Here is a 17,233-nt window from a genome sequence, read left to right on the forward strand (position 1 = left end):
TCACAAGCATTACTGTGCGGTATTAAATACAGTTTACTGTATTTACAGTGCAGTACAATTGACCATACAGTTTCAATATTTAGTTTAGTTTAGAATTGATTAATTTATATATTTATTTATTTATTTTGGACGCTTTGGACAGGTAGCAAAAGTCAATTTTGTGTTTGTGTGTATATATATGAGCAATATCACACTCATAACAGTGTGGTATGGCTGTATATCAGCACAGCTGTGATTCAGCCATAGGTAATCATAGCGTGCTGATATATAGCCATATTGCATATATCAGTATTATGAGTGAGATATTGCATTTATATGGCTAACAGTTAACGCCACAAGTGTGTAAATAAAAAAAGACAACAACCGATTGTCTTTAAAAACTCTCTTTTGTGCAAACTAATTCTTTCCGCCACAGATTCAAATCTCAGTTTGACAGTTTAACAGCTGAGCTCAAAACTCCGTTACTAATTCGAAAACACCACTTTAGAACTGGTAACGAAGGAACATCGAGTTGCTTCATTGAAAGCTCATTGTATTACTGTAGTAAAAGCTCATTGTAGAGTATTATGAGAGAGAGCTGGACCGAGGAGTGTGATTACCTGCATCTGATCCAGCATTCATTCTTCAGCTCAATCTCATATTCACAATAAAACATTAGTCTTAATGTCCGCTGAGGAAAGCGATATCTTTGCCGTACTGTCCTTTCATCTGTTAAGGGGGATTTCTAATGACAGCGCTGCTCAGTGCATTTGTTGGCTGCTTCTTACAAGCTGTTGTTTAAAGTAAAAATAGCTTCCTTATTTACAACCCTGTTTCAGTCTCTTTCAATATAAAAATCTTTACTGCTGACTCACTCATAAAAGTCTCTTGTCGCCATCTAATGGTGGAACACTGCATCTGATCCAGCAATCACACACACACACACACACACACACACACACAGTTTCTCAATACTAAATACTATTATGAAAATACTACTATTATCTATATAAAATAGTATTCATTGACTAATAATATTTAATAAACAACAACTACAGTCATCATAAATGTTGCTAGCCAATTCAGTCAAAAGTACATAGGCAGCGCTGTGATATACAGTATTAGTTAGATACAATATAATTCAATATAAAAATCTTTACTGCTGACTCACTCATAAAAGTCTCTTGTCGCCATCTAATGGTGGAACAATGTAACTAAAATGACCATCACACACACACACACACACACACACACACACAGTTTCTCAATACTAAATACTATTATGAAAATACTACTATTATCTATATAAAATAGTATTCATTGACTAATAATATTTAATAAACAACAACTACAGTCATCATAAATGTTGCTAGCCAATTCAGTCAAAAGTACATAGGCAGCGCTGTGATATACAGTATTAGTTAGATACAATATAATGTGATGAGATTTTGCCCTCAGCCAAAACTGTTTGCTCTGGAACAAATAATAGATTGAGACCAAAGACTGCCCATTAGATTTACTCAAAAAATAATTATATCTCATGTTTAACCACTATAGAGACATCAGAGCCAGCAGCAAATTAGAGGTGAGGCTGCTCTCGGCAGGTTCATGAGTACTGAACGGCCGCTGACGCCCTGGAGCTCACATCTCCAAAAATGTCAAACCACATATTTCAAGTCTAAACAACTACATTCTTGCCTAAAAAACTCTTAAACTACATTCCATGACACAATATAAGCATTATTTATAAAATTATAGTGGATTTGGGTGTGACACTCACTGTGAGAAATACCGCAAGCAGAGTGATACAAACGGTGAAACGGTTGGAGTGCTATTGTCACTAGAATATACAAACCCGATTCCAAACAAGTTGGGATACTGTACAAATTGTGAATAAAAACAGAATGCAATGATGTGGAAGTTTCAAATTTCAATATTTTATTCAGAATACAACATAGATGACATATCAAATGTTTAAACTGAGAAAATGTATCATTTTAAGGGAAAAATAAGTTGATTTTAAATTTCATGGCATCAACACATCTCAAAAAAGTTGGGACAAGGCCATGTTTACCACTGTGTGGCATCCCCTCTTCTTTTTATAACAGTCTGCAAACGTCTGGGGACTGAGGAGACAAGTTGCTCAAGTTTAGCTTTTTTAAGTTTTTCAAGTAAAGAGACATTCACTTTGAGAGACATATCTGGGGAATGGCGGAGCAGAATTACTTTGGTGTTTTGTTGCTCGTAAAAACTGTGACATTACAGACGGCAACAAGGAAAAATAACTAAAAGCTGTTTGATTCCATAAAGACGCTTTCAAAACCTCCCGAAAGATGCCTTAATTTGTACTTTACTTTGTGTCTTGGGTTTTGCACAAATTCTGTGTTCTGTACAGCAGCAGCTCCCAACCTTTTTAGCTGCATGTATTGCACTTGCATGCTGAGATTACCAGAAAAAAAAAACAATGCAGTTATTAGACTTCATTTATAAGCTGAATTGTCTCTAAATCAGATCACGTGGATGCAATTTAAGGCCTGTTCTCCATCCTTACTTACACATTGTCATATGCAAATGATGGCACAGATTCATTAAACTCACTGTAAGTACAAATGAAATCCATTAAAATATTCCTCTCCGAGCTAAACTCTCTTGCCTTAAGTGAGTCGTTCTGCTTTCACTGGTTGCTTTGCTCTAAAGACACCCAAAGACTCTATTCTACTGAGGAAAAGCCCTTAAATCTATATCTCATTATGGTAGGCCCCTTCGGAAAACTTGTTTTTGCTGAAAACTTTCTTCAATGTGCAAAGGAGAGATTAAAGGAAATAGACATTTATTTCAGTAATTTCTGTAGTTTATTGTGTTTGCTCAAGGGTAAGATAAGTTTATATGGGTTCTATTGGTGTCATTTTAACTCAAAAATAGTCACTTTTGGAGTTTTAAAAAGAAAGTGTCAGACAGCCAGTGAGAAAAAAAAGACCGTTTTAATTCCACATATTGCGTCCTACTCCAACATTGACTTCAGATAAGTCTGAAACATTTGCATTTGACATCCAAAAATGGTCATTTTAAAAAGTTAATCTTTAAAACATACAGTATGTCTGACACATCATTTTGATAACATTTGCAGGAAAATGGTTCATCCTAATTTTTTTCCCCTTACCCTTTGTGATGTTCTATGCTCAGAATTTAACATTAATGAAGGACAGAAGGCTTGTTTATGTCTTATTGTTTTATAGCTCTTTCCATGAAGTAAACGTTTTGATGAGAGTGCTCCTGGTTTATTGCCAGCCACGGCGGACTGTTGACTTTATTTTTGCTCATTCATTCAACCCCATTATCATCTGAAATTCGCTCTCGGAATTGGAGCATCCACACAGATTGTTTTTCCCCCCTGCATTTTGCATTGTGCTTATTTGCATCAGGAGAAAGGCCTCATTATTGTTGTTTATCTGTGACAAAGAAATAATGCACACAAACAACCAAGAAAATTAGCCTGTTAGCTTCATACAGTGCAAAAAAGATGAGGCACCATAGGTTTGATTTGGAAATGGCATCATCCAAACAGAGTTGAGAACGACCCGCCATTATCAGCACTTTAGGTAGACGTCTGCCAGACCGCTAGATACGTGTAACACTGGAATAGCTGATAGCTTTGCTTATTAGTCATTTGTTAAAGTAATATCTATTAATACGACTGTCACACCCTTGGTTATATATGCTATGCGCACAGTGTTTACGGCAAGAGCTCCCTCTGCAGGCAAGACAAATATACTGCCACAAACAATAAAGGTAATAAAGCTAGCTACTATAGTTAAACTTTAAAATGGTAGTTCACCCAAAGATGAGAACTGTTTCAAGAATATTGTCACTAATATTTTTGATATAATGAATGTGAATGAACAATGAGGCTGTTGAGCTCCGACATGATACAACTAGGTTTGTGTGAATTTAAGTCGTTATTACGACTTACGACACGTTAACCATTGTGAAATTGTTGGATCAACTAGATTCTGGGGACTGCAGATGAAAAGTAGTTATTGTTACTAATTCTGGCATATTTATATGGTGTATATTTATACAACAATGTTCATGAATGTGCATGGTCCCTGTTAAATAAACCAATAAATAAAAAATAAATAAATTCATGGCTAAATTGTTGAGGCCAGCCTTGTGAATTGAATCAATTGAAAAGATTTGAATCATTCAAAAATCTAACAAGATTTGTTAACATTTTAACATGATAATTTAGCAATATAGCATGCAATACATATGGACCAATTTTATTCTTTCATTTATGACTCATATACATGGTTTACTTTACCTAATCCAGTTTTCTGATTTATTAAAGTATGATATAAATGAACATACTCTTTACGTTATGAAAAACTTAAATTATGAAAAATTCAAAAACTTCTCGCAGTAGCTAAAACTAATTCCTAAATTTGCAATATTAATTCAATTTTTTTTAAGTAAATATAAAGAGTTTTTTTTTTAACTGCATTTTAGTCTTGTCTTTTTTGTCAGCGATATTGCATGTTGATTCAGTCACAGTTAATGCCAGTGTTGTTTCGTCTTACTCATGGAAGAAAGGTTGTCAACAAGTATTTTTTGTCATACCTTTCTTTTAATGAAATTGACACTATGTATGCAAAAATATGCATACTTATTGTCACACTCTGCCTATAGCGAGGAGCGAGGAGCGAGGAGACCAGGAGTACACGAAAACAATAATCTTTTAATCCAAACATCCAAGGAAATACACGGGGCAGACAGGAGCACAGGAAACACTAGGGTTGACGTATAATCTCCGACAAATATGAACTGAATGGACTATGGCTTATAAACACAGGATAATTGGGGAAACACAGGTGCATGGAATAACTAATTAACGGGGACACGGAACACATGTGGAGGGAAACACAACACAATGAGTCCATAATCCTGACACTTATACACATTGTTTTTAATTTATGTACATGAAATGTATGAAACTCATACATGCAATACATGCTTTGATCTCCTCAAGACTTGACTATTGTAATTCGCTTTATAAAGGAATTAGTCAATCATCCATCTCTCGATCAAAATGCAACAGTTAGACTGTTGATGGGTATAAAGAAAACCAGGAACATATCACCCCCATCTTAGTCTCACTTCATTGGCTTTCTGTAAGTTATAGAATTGATTTTATTAGTGTATTAATCGTTGAATGATCTCTCACCGCTCCAATCTTTCGGATCTCCTGACTGAGTATCAATCTGGAAGAATACTGAAATTTACTAGCCAAAAGCTATTTAAAATGTCAAGTTCTAGATAAAATCAAAGAGGGGATTGTGCGTTTGCTGTAGCAGCACCTAAACTTTGGGATCATTTGCCAAATTATATTAGAGCTGCCACTCAATTTGATATGGCTTATTTTGGATATATATCAGGTAATGTAAATGGCAAATTTTCTCAAAGACAAAAAAATCTCTCAATTAATGCTGTAAAACAGGGGTCACCAAACTCTAATGCCGGTGTCCTGCAGAGTTTAGCTCCAACTTGCTTCAACACACCTGCCTGGAAGTTTCAGGTATACCTAGTAAGACCTTGATTAGCTGGTTCTGGTGTGTTTGATTAGAGTTGGAGTAATCGATTGTTGGGATTTAAGAGTCGATATAGTTTTGTAAAAAATGAGAATCGATTAAAATCGAGAAATTGATTTTTCTTTTTTACCCAGCTCTATTAACCATTGACTGTTTTGTGTTTTACAGTGGTGTGATGTATGTTGTTTCAAAAATTAAAGCACATTGATTGATACGTGTGTTTTAATTGTGCAATAAGTCAAGTCAAATCAAGTGACATTGACATGAAATGTACTGCATATACCCAGACTTTTAAAAAAATATATTAAAATAAAAATATTGATTCAATCTTTTTTAATCTATAAATTGAGTTCTACTTTTGGAAACCAAAGCTGTGGTTCACTGATGGTTTTATTTATTTGTTTATTTTCCAATGTTCCAGAAAGAAAGTTTTCGAAGACATCCAGCGTCTCATCTGTCCAGAGGACATCATCAACAAGGTTGTTTTTGACATGGATGATCCCAGGTAACACTGCTATTTTTTTCTGATAAAGCATTTTCATTAGATCATCACGTCAGTGGCATAGGAACCATCTAGATCAGGGCTGCCCAAACTCGGTCCTTGAGGGCCGGTGTCCTGCAGAGTTTAGCTCCAACTTGCCTCAACACACCTGCCTTTAAGCTCTTCAGGACACCGGCCCTCCAGGACCGAGTTTGGGCAGCCCTGATCTAGATGGTACACTGATACATTCAATTCATTAAGTGCCTCTGATGGATCTTTCACAGGCATGCTGGATTGAAGTTATTTTTAAAAGCCATTACAACAATTACTTTCAAATACCTTGAAAAGGGTAATTGAGGTAGAACAGGTACCTTTCTAGGAACAATCTTATTTGGTTTTGGTCATATAGTTCCGAGACAGAACAGTGTGCCTCAATCATTTGAACAGTTTCCTGCAATCATCTTCTGTGTCATTTGCAGTGTGACTGGAATTTATTGACGCAAACGGTGCAGAATGAATGAATTAGCAAGAATTGTGGTTATTTCTTTCTTTTCTTATTTTCCTTCCTTCCTATATTCATTTTGTCTTTCATTAATCTTTCACTTCTCTTTCCCTTCCTTCCTGTCTTTCCTTTTTAAATTCAATCTGTTACTTATTCCTGTTTTTCTCCTTTTCTTCCTCCCTTTTTTCCTTCTCTTTTTTCATTCTGTCTTTCTTCTTCTCTTCTCTTCTCTTCTCTTCTCTTCTCTTCTCTTCTCTTCTCTTCTCTTCTCTTCTCTTCTCTTCTCTTCTCTTCTCTTCTCTTCTCTTCTCTTCTCTTCTCTTCTCTTCTCTTCTCTTCTCTTCTCTTCTCAGTCCACAGTGTTCCTCCGATATGTGTCCCAGTTCCCTTCAATTCTTCTCCAAATTTGAGAGTGGAAACCTGCGTAAAGCCATTCAAGTCCGCAGGTGAGACTGCATTGCAATACAGCACACGTACACAAGCGCACACACACAAACATGTACTGCAGACAGTTTGCTGAGTGCCCTTGGTCCTCATTTGTAGTGCATTCACAATCATACTCTCTCTCTCGCTCTCTCTCTCTCTCTCTCCTTCTTATGTTTCCACTCTTTCAGCAAGCTTGTCTCGTCAATGCATGCAAGATCAAATCAAAAACTCTGTCTACAGAGCACTTCCGATGCACTTAAATAAAAGAGCCGACGTTATATTTTTCCAAATGAAATGTGGCGGCGTAACAACAGATAGGGATGAGTGAGAGATTTTTCTCTGTCATTTTTGTAACACGCTTCTCAGTCTCTCTCTCTCTCTCTCTGTCTCTCTCTCTCTCTCTCTCTCTCGCTCTCATTACTTCTCTCCTATTCTCTCTTACACCCACTTTGTCTGATTTTCTCCTGTCTCTCTTTTGCACTCTCTCTTAGTCATGAATATGATTTGATTCTCAATGCTGATGTCAACTCCTCTGCACACTGTCAGTGGTTCTATTTTGAAGTCAGCGGCATGGTGGCCGGCGTGCCTTATCGTTTCAACATTATCAATTGTGAGAAGGGAAACAGCCAGTATAACTATGGTAAGCCATACAGTAGCAACTACTATGAAGCCATGGGATTTATACAAGTAGGATATCCTGTTCTTGGATCAGCATATATTGTTCCAGGAAAAGAAAAAAAGGTTTTTGTTTTTTTTACTTGTAATAAACATTACCTTGAATAATATATATATATATATATATATATATATATACACACAACTTAATCTAAAACTGAAATAAAAATGTATAAATAAAGACATACTTTACTATATAGACATAGTTAAAAAATATAATTAAAACTATATAGACAGTTAAAAAAATAAAATGATAACTAATGAAAATGACAAAAACACAATAACTAATAAAAAAAACGCAACAAAATTACTAAAACTTTAACTAAAATTGAAATGAAAAATCCGTTAAAAACGAATAAAAAAACTATAATAGTATCTTTAAAATACTAAAATAACTCAACAAATGATTTAAATGTGTATTTTTGTACACTTTAATCCAAATTTGTGTGTTACGTTTTTGGTTCATAACTTGTTCTGTATTTTTGTGGTACATAATCACCTCAGATCACCCCATGGTGATCCAGGAAAATGTTCTGCTTGTGTAAATAATGTGTTTGGGCCCGAGCAGCTCTTAAATCTGACACCAGCCGTATATCCCAGAAAAATACAGTGCTCCCGCATTTCTGACTTCCTCCCCCGATAAAGAGTTTCCAATGGCCCTTGACTGCCTTTTCCTCATTTTGGTGTGCAGCAGGGCATTATAAGAGACTCGTGCTGCCCTGAAGTCAGTGTTTTATGTCTTTATATTAATTGAGATGTCCTTTACTGTTGACCTTATTTGAGTTTGAGTAAAACTTCTACTTTGAGTGAATGCATTTCAGGGAAGCCTGTCTACCAGTGTTAGTGTTTTAGAGAAATGCAGTCTTCATCTTATTGGTTTTAAGAAAGGAAGGTCCTACTTTTTCATTGAAAGCTAAAGATTTAGACATTTTAGATAAAGAACATTTTTTATTGTTTATTTATTTATTTGCAAGCTTGATAAAGAGTTTGAGGGATTTTAGCTTTCCTTATACATGTTGTTGAACTTAGTCACTTTGTGTAAAATGAATAAAATCAATTTGTCAACGGGGTAAAAAAAATACACCTATATCAACATTGCTTCTCATAAATTGATACCGTTTTGTTTTTTAACATTATTGCCACCAAGCGAAACATTGAAAGAAGTCTCTTACCCTCAATAAGCAAGGCTGCATTTATTTGATCAAAAATATAGGAAAAACTGTAATATTGGGAAATTTGATTCCAATTTCAAACAAATGTTTTGTATTTTATTGTATTTTAAAATGTCATTTATTCCTGTGATGGCAAAGCTGAATTTTCAGCAGCCGTTACTCCAGTCTTCAGCATCACATGATCCTTCTGAAATCTTATGCTGATTTTTAATGTGCTGATTTGGTGCTCAAGAAACACTTTCTTTTTAATGGTTTCAAATATGAACAGCATTTATTTGAAATAGAAATCTTTTGTAATATAATAATAAATGTCTTTACTGTCAATTTTGATCAATTTAATGCATCCTTGCTAGGGTTGCAAAGGGGTGGAACATTTCCGGTAAGTTTTCGGAAACTTTCCAAAAATCCTCAAAATGATATTTTATAAGCAATTTGGCATTGCCATACTAAAATCATACACTCTATTGGTGTTGGTGATTGATATTGTGCCAAAGCTAACAACCTGTATGTTTAGCAATTACAGAATGACCTTTAAATGACTGAATGTTTGACTTGGTTCATAACTGTATTGTGGGATGTTTCAGGCATGCAGCCTGTGCTGTATTCTGTGAGGGAGGCGCTGGAGGGCAGACCACACTGGGTGCGAACAGGCTCTGAGATCTGCTATTACAGGTATTGCGCTTCCTTTATTTAATTTCAGGTCTTTACATTTAACCTCACATTATTTCACTTTGCCTCACTTTACTGTACTTTTTCTCTATGCAGTCTATTCTTTATTCAGGATATTGCATGTATAGCATCTAATTGTGGTTTTGACTTCCACAGAAATCATTTCTGCTCTAGAAGAGGTCAAAAAAGTTCTTTTTACACACTGACCTTCAGGGTGACCTTTCATCATGAAGATGACGTGTGCTACTTAGCCTACCACTACCCTTATACCCACACCACCCTTCAGGTGCTTGACATGACCCACTTTGTATTAATATTAGGGCCAGGATGTCACACTTATCTCCAGAATCAATACTATCAAGATTTTTAGGTGATGAATTGATATGCTAATATGATGTGTTGATATGTTAAGGCACTAGGTTAAGTGAAATATAATGAATTGACTGTTTCATATTTGAAAGTAGCATAGCAAAATGCAGTTATTGGATGGTAGGGTCGCGTTGTTCATACATCAACTGAAAACAGACTAAACGATCTTGGTTCATCAAAATGAAGACTGATTAAAACTAAGAAATTCATATTGTTAAAGGGGTCATATGATGCGATTTCAATTTTTCCTTTCTCTTTGGAGTGTTACAAGCTCTTGGTGCATAAAGAAGATCTGTAAAGTTGCAAAGACTAAAGTCTCAAATCCAAAAAGATATTCTTTATAAAAGTTAAGAGTCAGCCATGCCTACCTAAAACGGCTCGTTCTAACACGCCCCACATATCTACCTCACTATGTGGGAAGATTTGAATAACGCCGCCCAAATGTTCACGCAAAGAAAGAAGGCGTAACTTTTATTCTAGCTGTAGTATTGTTTCCGCCGCCGCCATGTTGTGAATATGCTGTGTGTTTCATTGTGAAAGCGAAACTACTTTGTTTGGCCTTCCAAAAGAGGACGATATCATCTTTGTCATGCCTAGAGCTGATCCGTGTTGGTCGATGAGGAAAAACATCAACTTTGCGCTGTCAATCGCCAGATCGGCTTTCACCGTGGACGAAGTGGAGTCCAGCACGGGGTCGTCACATGTGGTTGCCGCAAGTCTCCTTTGTCGAATCCGCCGGGTGCCGCTCACTCAAACAGCTGTGTGTTTCGTTGTGAAAACGAGACTACTTTGTTTGGCCTTCCAAAAGAGGACATAATGTTTCTATAAAGTGGGGCAGTTCCAACTTTGCAAGGACAGTCTGGCGCTTCTGACTCACAGCTTGTAAGTAAGTTTTTTATATTTAAAAAAATTGCCACTAATGATTCAAACTCGAGTTTGAGCAGTGTAGAGAAGCGCTTATTGTTTGTCATTTCTCAGATAACAAATGCAGATATGGTTTTATGTTTATGTGGCGCAATATGCAACGCAAAGCGTAAAAACACAGTATAAGTCATTACAATCAGTAATTATGTCCCCACTGGATGCAACAAATGCCTCGTTTGTAATGGGTTTTATTGGCTTTGTCTCGTCGCACCGGACACATGGAAACCATAGACTGTATGATGGAAACACAGTATGGTAAGGGACGTAACATTTCTGTCACACGCTTGAGGTATTCAGCCAATCACAATGCACTGGATAGCTGGCCAGTCAGAGCACACCTCGCTTTTCAGACCGATGAGCTTTGTAAAAATCGACGCGTTTCAGAAAGGCTGGACATAGAGGAGAAACAATAATGTACAGTATGTGGAAAATAATGTGTTTTTTGAACCTTGAACCGCATAAACACATTGCATTACACCAAATACACAAAATAATGTTCTTTTTAGCAACATCATATGACCCCTTTAAATCAGGCATAGCATCCACACAGCTGACATGTTTACCTGTTGTAGCTTATTCACATTAATTAAACATCGCTAATAAAACATTAACATTTTGGTCAATGATTTCGGCCCTCCAAAACTATATACAGTTTTATTGGTTACCAAAATTTCGGTGCATCATTGCTCATAATGGCTAAAGACTAAAGCAAATGTATTTACGATTTTCAATATTCTCTAGACCCATTTGAAGATGCTGGAGAAGTCTGTAGACCCACGGAAAGTTTTCTTCAGGCAACAAAACCTCTGCGATACGCTGGCGGGAAACTCCTGCTCCTTAGTCACGATCACAGCCTGCCCCACTTCCAGAGCCTGGAAACATCTGCACCAGCTGCGTAAGTCTGACACTAAAACCCGCAATGAGTCAGATTTACCCTCTTGTGTGTCGACGCACCTGTGAACTGAACGTCTGATGCTGCTTTGGGTTTGTATTCAGCAGTGAAAGTGTGTGTGTGTGCGTTCATGAGTGTGTGTGCTCGTACAGTCTGGCAGATCTTCAAGGCACATGGAGCATTTGAGCTTTGACACCTCCTGTCAGAGGAGGAGTTGAGGAGCTTCAGGGTGGGTGGATGTATGTGGGGAGGACACTGTTAGATTGGATGACAGTGCTTGACTCACTACCTGAAGCACACGTTATGCCAGAAGACAAAAAGTTAAAAGAACTAGGAGAGCATATATGGATTGAGAAGAGATGGATTTTTTTTTTTTGGTAGCTGCTTCAAAGGCATAACATGAAATCAAAGCGTAACCTTTTTACTTATATATTACCCATGTTTTATTGTTTGATTTGTCAGTGTACATTATTTAAAACATTTTTGTTTTCATAATATTCTATATTACCTTGCCCATGATTGTAGCGAATCAGCTAATGGGGAAATATGAATAATTAATCATAACTAGTTATAATTAATTATACATATTTAGATCCGCTGTAGATATTTACTTGACCTCTCAGGGTCAACTGTCTGTCAATTCTAAGAACGTTAATTTCCTGGTTAGGGGAAATAACTTTCTTACTGTACAATTCTACAAAGAGCTTGTAGCATAAATCTGCATGATTAAGTGACTCCAGTTATGAGCAAACAATGAACAACGTCAAGTGTGATACAAATAAGACTTTATTAACTACATAAACACTTAAACTAGTCTAACATGCTACATAAACACTTAAACTGGTCCAACATACACATACACACACACACACATACAGTTGGTATAGGAAAGGGTTAAAGCTTAACGCAGTAGAGAGAAGAGAAAATAAGAATATGAAGTTATGGAACCATTTGCATATTCAGCAGATCTACAGCCTGAAGGAGACATCAGATTCTTAGTTCAAACACACCTTTGTAAAAAGGTGCAAATGATACCTAATGTATCAATTAATAAGACTAAGTTTGAATACTTGCACTTCTCGTCTGTCTGAAAGAAAGGCTTGATGCAGTCTGAAGGTCCCAGTTGATCTTTGCTGATGTTGGTTGATGAAAAAGAACCAGTTTGAGTCAGAGAAACTTGTTGAATGGAAAAGTCAAGGCCGAAGCCTGGCACGAGGGGGTTGCAGAAGCGTTCTAGCTCATGTCTTCATCTTAGAATGTAACCGAACCACCGACTCTGGGCGGGTCCCTAGTGTGGGGCTTTTAATGTCTCGGAAGATTCCCGCCTCTCAAAATGGGCTTGTCCAATGAGAAAGGCTGACGTCCCAAGTGGGAGTTTTGAGATACTGGGGGAGTTTTTATTACCCTTTGTGTGAGGGCATGGTACTTCGCAAATGGAACTTGAATCGAAATTACTAAAGATTCTCAGGACACTAATATATTGCCTATGTACCAACATATAATATACACGCTCGTTTAGATCATCAGAAGGCAAATTCATAGATACTAAACATGGTGAACATGAGTGTTTCCATCATAAGCCTGCATAAAACAGTATACAATCTCAAAGACAACATACACCATGACCTGAAGGATATGTGTGTTCATTCAAAGAAAGGTTTTCCTATTAATTAATCAGAGAAGAGTAAATTTTTACTGTGCACTCTGGATTTCCTATGGAAAATGTAGTGCGAGGGAAAATTCTCAACATGCCATTAGGTCGTAAATGGATCTGGTCTAGCAGAGGGGTCGTGGTTGCCATGGGGACCAGGGGGGCCTGGTGTCGTTGCAGACATCCTGGCACCCAGTTTATTGGGTGAGGGGACTGTGACGATTTGTTAATCTAATGAATAACTGATTTGTTAAATCAAATGAAAAATTGTGTTTTTGATTGGTCCAGACGCTACACGATAACACATTTTCTTTTGTGATGACATTACCAAGGCTATACTTTTTTAACCGATAATATCATTATTTATATTTTTCATGAGACACCTTTTTATGCAAGGCAAAAATACAATAAATAAAAATATAAATTAATAAAATAATATAAATAAACATTTATTTATTTGACTTTGAGGATCCAAACCTTTTTTCTAATCCTAATTCTTTTTTTTTTTGCAAAAAATAAATCAATACAAAGTAATATTTATTTATTTTAGTTTAGTTATTTTTCTATGATTTGTATTTGTTGTCTTTAAGGCACTCAGAGCATGTGAAAATCATTTTAAATGAAATACTTAAATCATACAATTTTGATTTTTAATTTAAATTTATTTTCTTTTAGGAACCCGGAGCATCTAAATATGTAATATGTATCTAATTATTAATTTTGTTTATTTTACTATGGTTTTTATTTATTGTTTTCAAGGCACTTGGAGCATGTGAAAATTGATAGAAGAAATGGACAGGACCTGAGTTAAATATATGAGTGTCACAGCAAAGGGTCTGAATACTTAGGACCATGTGATATTTCAGTTTTTCTTTTTTAATAAATCTGCAAAAATGTCAACAATTCTGTGTTTTTCTGTCAATATGGAGTGCTGTGTGTACATTTATGAGTAAAAAAAATTAACTTAAATGATTTTAGCAAATGGCTGCAATATAACAAAGAGTGAAAAATTTAAGGGGGTCTGAATACTTTCCGTACCCACTGTATATATGTTTTGTTTTTTTAAGACACTTTTTTCCTATTTTTAATGCACCTGAAGCATCTAAACTTTTTTTTTTTGGCAAAAATTCAATAAATAAATTGATAGATTGTCTTTTTGCCTTTATTCGATAAATCCAGGTGTAAACAGATACTTAAACACCCCTGTGTACTGACACTGATCACACTAAGCACATTTATGAAGCATTTAGCAAATGCACTTAGTGGTGGGTTCATAGCTTGAATCGGTGCTCACACCCGCTCTTGCATTAGTGCTGACAGGTGTGACTGTCAGCTGCAGGTGAAACTGCAGAGATAGATGTTTCTGACTGAAGGAAGATCTAGAGGGACACGCTGGGACATGCTGACCCAGCTGTGGGCCACTTCCAGTGGGTTACACGGTGCTCACCAAACCCTCATCTCCTGATGAATATGGAGGCGAGCCATCTGTAGCTTGATCCCCATAGACCGACGCAGAGCATCTGGCTCGGTTGGGGGTGGAGGGACAGCCCGTTCCGATCGACCGACTGCTGACAGTCCCCAAGACACTCTGACGTACTGCAAAGTGACCTGCTTACAATTCCCAATGACTGTCTCACACAGTGACCTGTTCACTAACTTGGAACTTGTGCCGTTGATCAAAGATTGTTAGATATTAGCGTGTTTAAATTAGCTATGCATGAACTCTGTGTGTGTGTGTGTGTGTGTGCTCGCTCACATTTGTGTATGTTAGCGTAATCAAATCACATAATGAAAGCACACATATGGACTTTTTTTCAAGAATTTGATGGCTAATAAAATCAGTGTCATTGAAATGACATCCCATAATTTTAATTCAGGCACTGCTTAATTGTTTTAACAGCATTGGACTTTGAATATGACTCATATCATAGCTTTTTAAAGCCTCTGGGACTTTAGATAGTTATAACTTATTTTTAGAAAATAGATGTCTTTGTTATTTTATCACCGTAATGATCTGCATATCTGCAGTTATAAAATAAATATTTCTAATGGAATCAAACACATTGTTGGAGTTACTTTTTAAAATTAACATGTTGCATTATTGCATTTCTCGAATAAATAAATAAATACCAGTTTCCGCTTGGGACAAAGGTAATTTGACTTTTTCTTGTGTTTGCGACTTTATCTCACAATTGTGCCTTTATTTGTTTTATTTATTTTTAAAAAAAAAATTTTGTCTTTATATCTCGCAATTGCGACTATTTTTCTTAAGTGTTTTTTTTTTATATCACAAGTATTACATTATTTCGTACAATTATGACTTTTCTGAAAGTGCTTTTATATTTTAAAATTGGAACAATAATTCTCGTATTTGAGACAATTTTTCTCAAAAGTGTGGTTTTATATCACAATTATAACATTATTTCTCACAGTTGTGACACTTGTCAAAGTGTGATTTTATATCTTACAATTGTAACAATTTTCACAATTGTGACTATTTTTCTCAACGTTTCATTTTACATCTCATAATTATTATTTCTTGCAATTGCGACCTTTTTACTTTGCGATTTTTATATCACAATTGTAACATTATTTCTCACAATTGCAACAAATTTTCTCAAGGTGTGTTTTTTATATCTCACAATTGTAACATTACTTGCAATTGTGTTTTTTCTAAGTGTGACTTCATATCTCAGTAAGTTGTATATTATAAGAGGCCAAATCATCAAAATGTTGGTATGATATTTACGTCAATTTATGTGTAGTATTCATTTGAAAATGTAAATAAAATACTCCTTAAATTCACTAATTAAGTTGAAATAACTTCTAGTATATTTCTGTCTAAATATGTATAGTCTGCCAAATTTGAAGAAACTTGTTTTCCCATCAGTTGACACACAGTAGTGTTGTGACAGCCGCTGCAGCAGTCAACAGCATCCAGCGAGATTCACATGGCTGTGTAAACATCAAGCCCGAAACACACACGCTCACACATGCAGGGTACCTCATCCATCTGTTGTCGTCCTGCTGAGTGTGTCGTCCCAGCTGACACCATGCCGAAACATCACAGTGCATTTCATTAATCTGAACATCCTTGCAAAAAAAAACAAAAACCCTCCAACAGGAAAGAGCCTGTATCAGCAAATCTGACCTGATGCTAGTAGATGAATTGATTTCAGATAGATGAATTGATCAGGATTGTTCCACAAGGTGGGGCCTTTTGTATCCCTCATGAGTGAAATGCTTTTATAATAAATAGCTAAAAAAAGTATCTCTTTTCTATCTCTGTCTATTGTTTTATCTATCGATTGTTCATTGTTTATCTTTCGTTCTATCTATCGTTTGTTTCTGTCGATCTGTATTCCATTAATTCGTTCATTCTTTTGTCTAGGGTTCTGATCTGATTTGTTCATCCATCCATCCATCCATCCGTCCATTCATTCATTCATTCATTCATTCGTTCGTTCGTTCGTTCGTTCATTCGTTCATTCGTTCGTTCGTTCGTTCGTTCGTTCATTCGTTCGTTCGTTCGTTCATTCGTTCGTTCGTTCGTTCTATCTGTCTGTCAATCAATCTGTCTATCTATCATTTATACATTCTATCTATCTGTCTGTCTGTCTTTCATTTATACATTCTATCTATCTGTCTGTCTGTCATTTATACTATCTATATCTATTTATCTATCTATCTATCTATCTATCTATCTATCTATCTATCTATCTATCTATCTATCTATCTATCTATCTATCTGTCTGTCTGTCTGTCTGTCTGTCTGTCTGTCTGTCTGTCTGTCTGTCTGTCATTTATACATTCTGTCTGTCTGTCTGTCTGTCTGTCATTTATACATTCTATCTGTCTGTCTGTCTGTCATTTATAGATTCTGTCTGTCTGTCTGTCTTGCATTCTGT

General features: G+C 36.0%; 1 protein-coding gene across 1 annotated transcript in view; it reads left to right on the forward strand.

Moving 5' to 3' along the window:
* Positions 1-17,233, forward strand: part of LOC107583140 (cytosolic carboxypeptidase 4-like) — a 239,594-nt gene that overhangs the window by 116,589 nt on the left and 105,772 nt on the right. Inside the window, exons 13-18 of the mRNA XM_016269254.1 lie at positions 5,990-6,069; positions 6,901-6,993; positions 7,465-7,613; positions 9,405-9,492; positions 9,646-9,775; positions 11,524-11,677. Of these exons, the coding sequence (XP_016124740.1) occupies positions 5,990-6,069; positions 6,901-6,993; positions 7,465-7,613; positions 9,405-9,492; positions 9,646-9,775; positions 11,524-11,677 (694 nt within the window). The remainder of the gene's footprint in view (positions 1-5,989; positions 6,070-6,900; positions 6,994-7,464; positions 7,614-9,404; positions 9,493-9,645; positions 9,776-11,523; positions 11,678-17,233) is intronic.

The sequence above is a fragment of the Sinocyclocheilus grahami genome, unplaced genomic scaffold (assembly GCF_001515645.1).
Source record: "Sinocyclocheilus grahami isolate Dianchi unplaced genomic scaffold, SAMN03320097.WGS_v1.1 scaffold50.1, whole genome shotgun sequence".
Taxonomy (NCBI): Eukaryota; Metazoa; Chordata; class Actinopteri; order Cypriniformes; family Cyprinidae; genus Sinocyclocheilus; species Sinocyclocheilus grahami.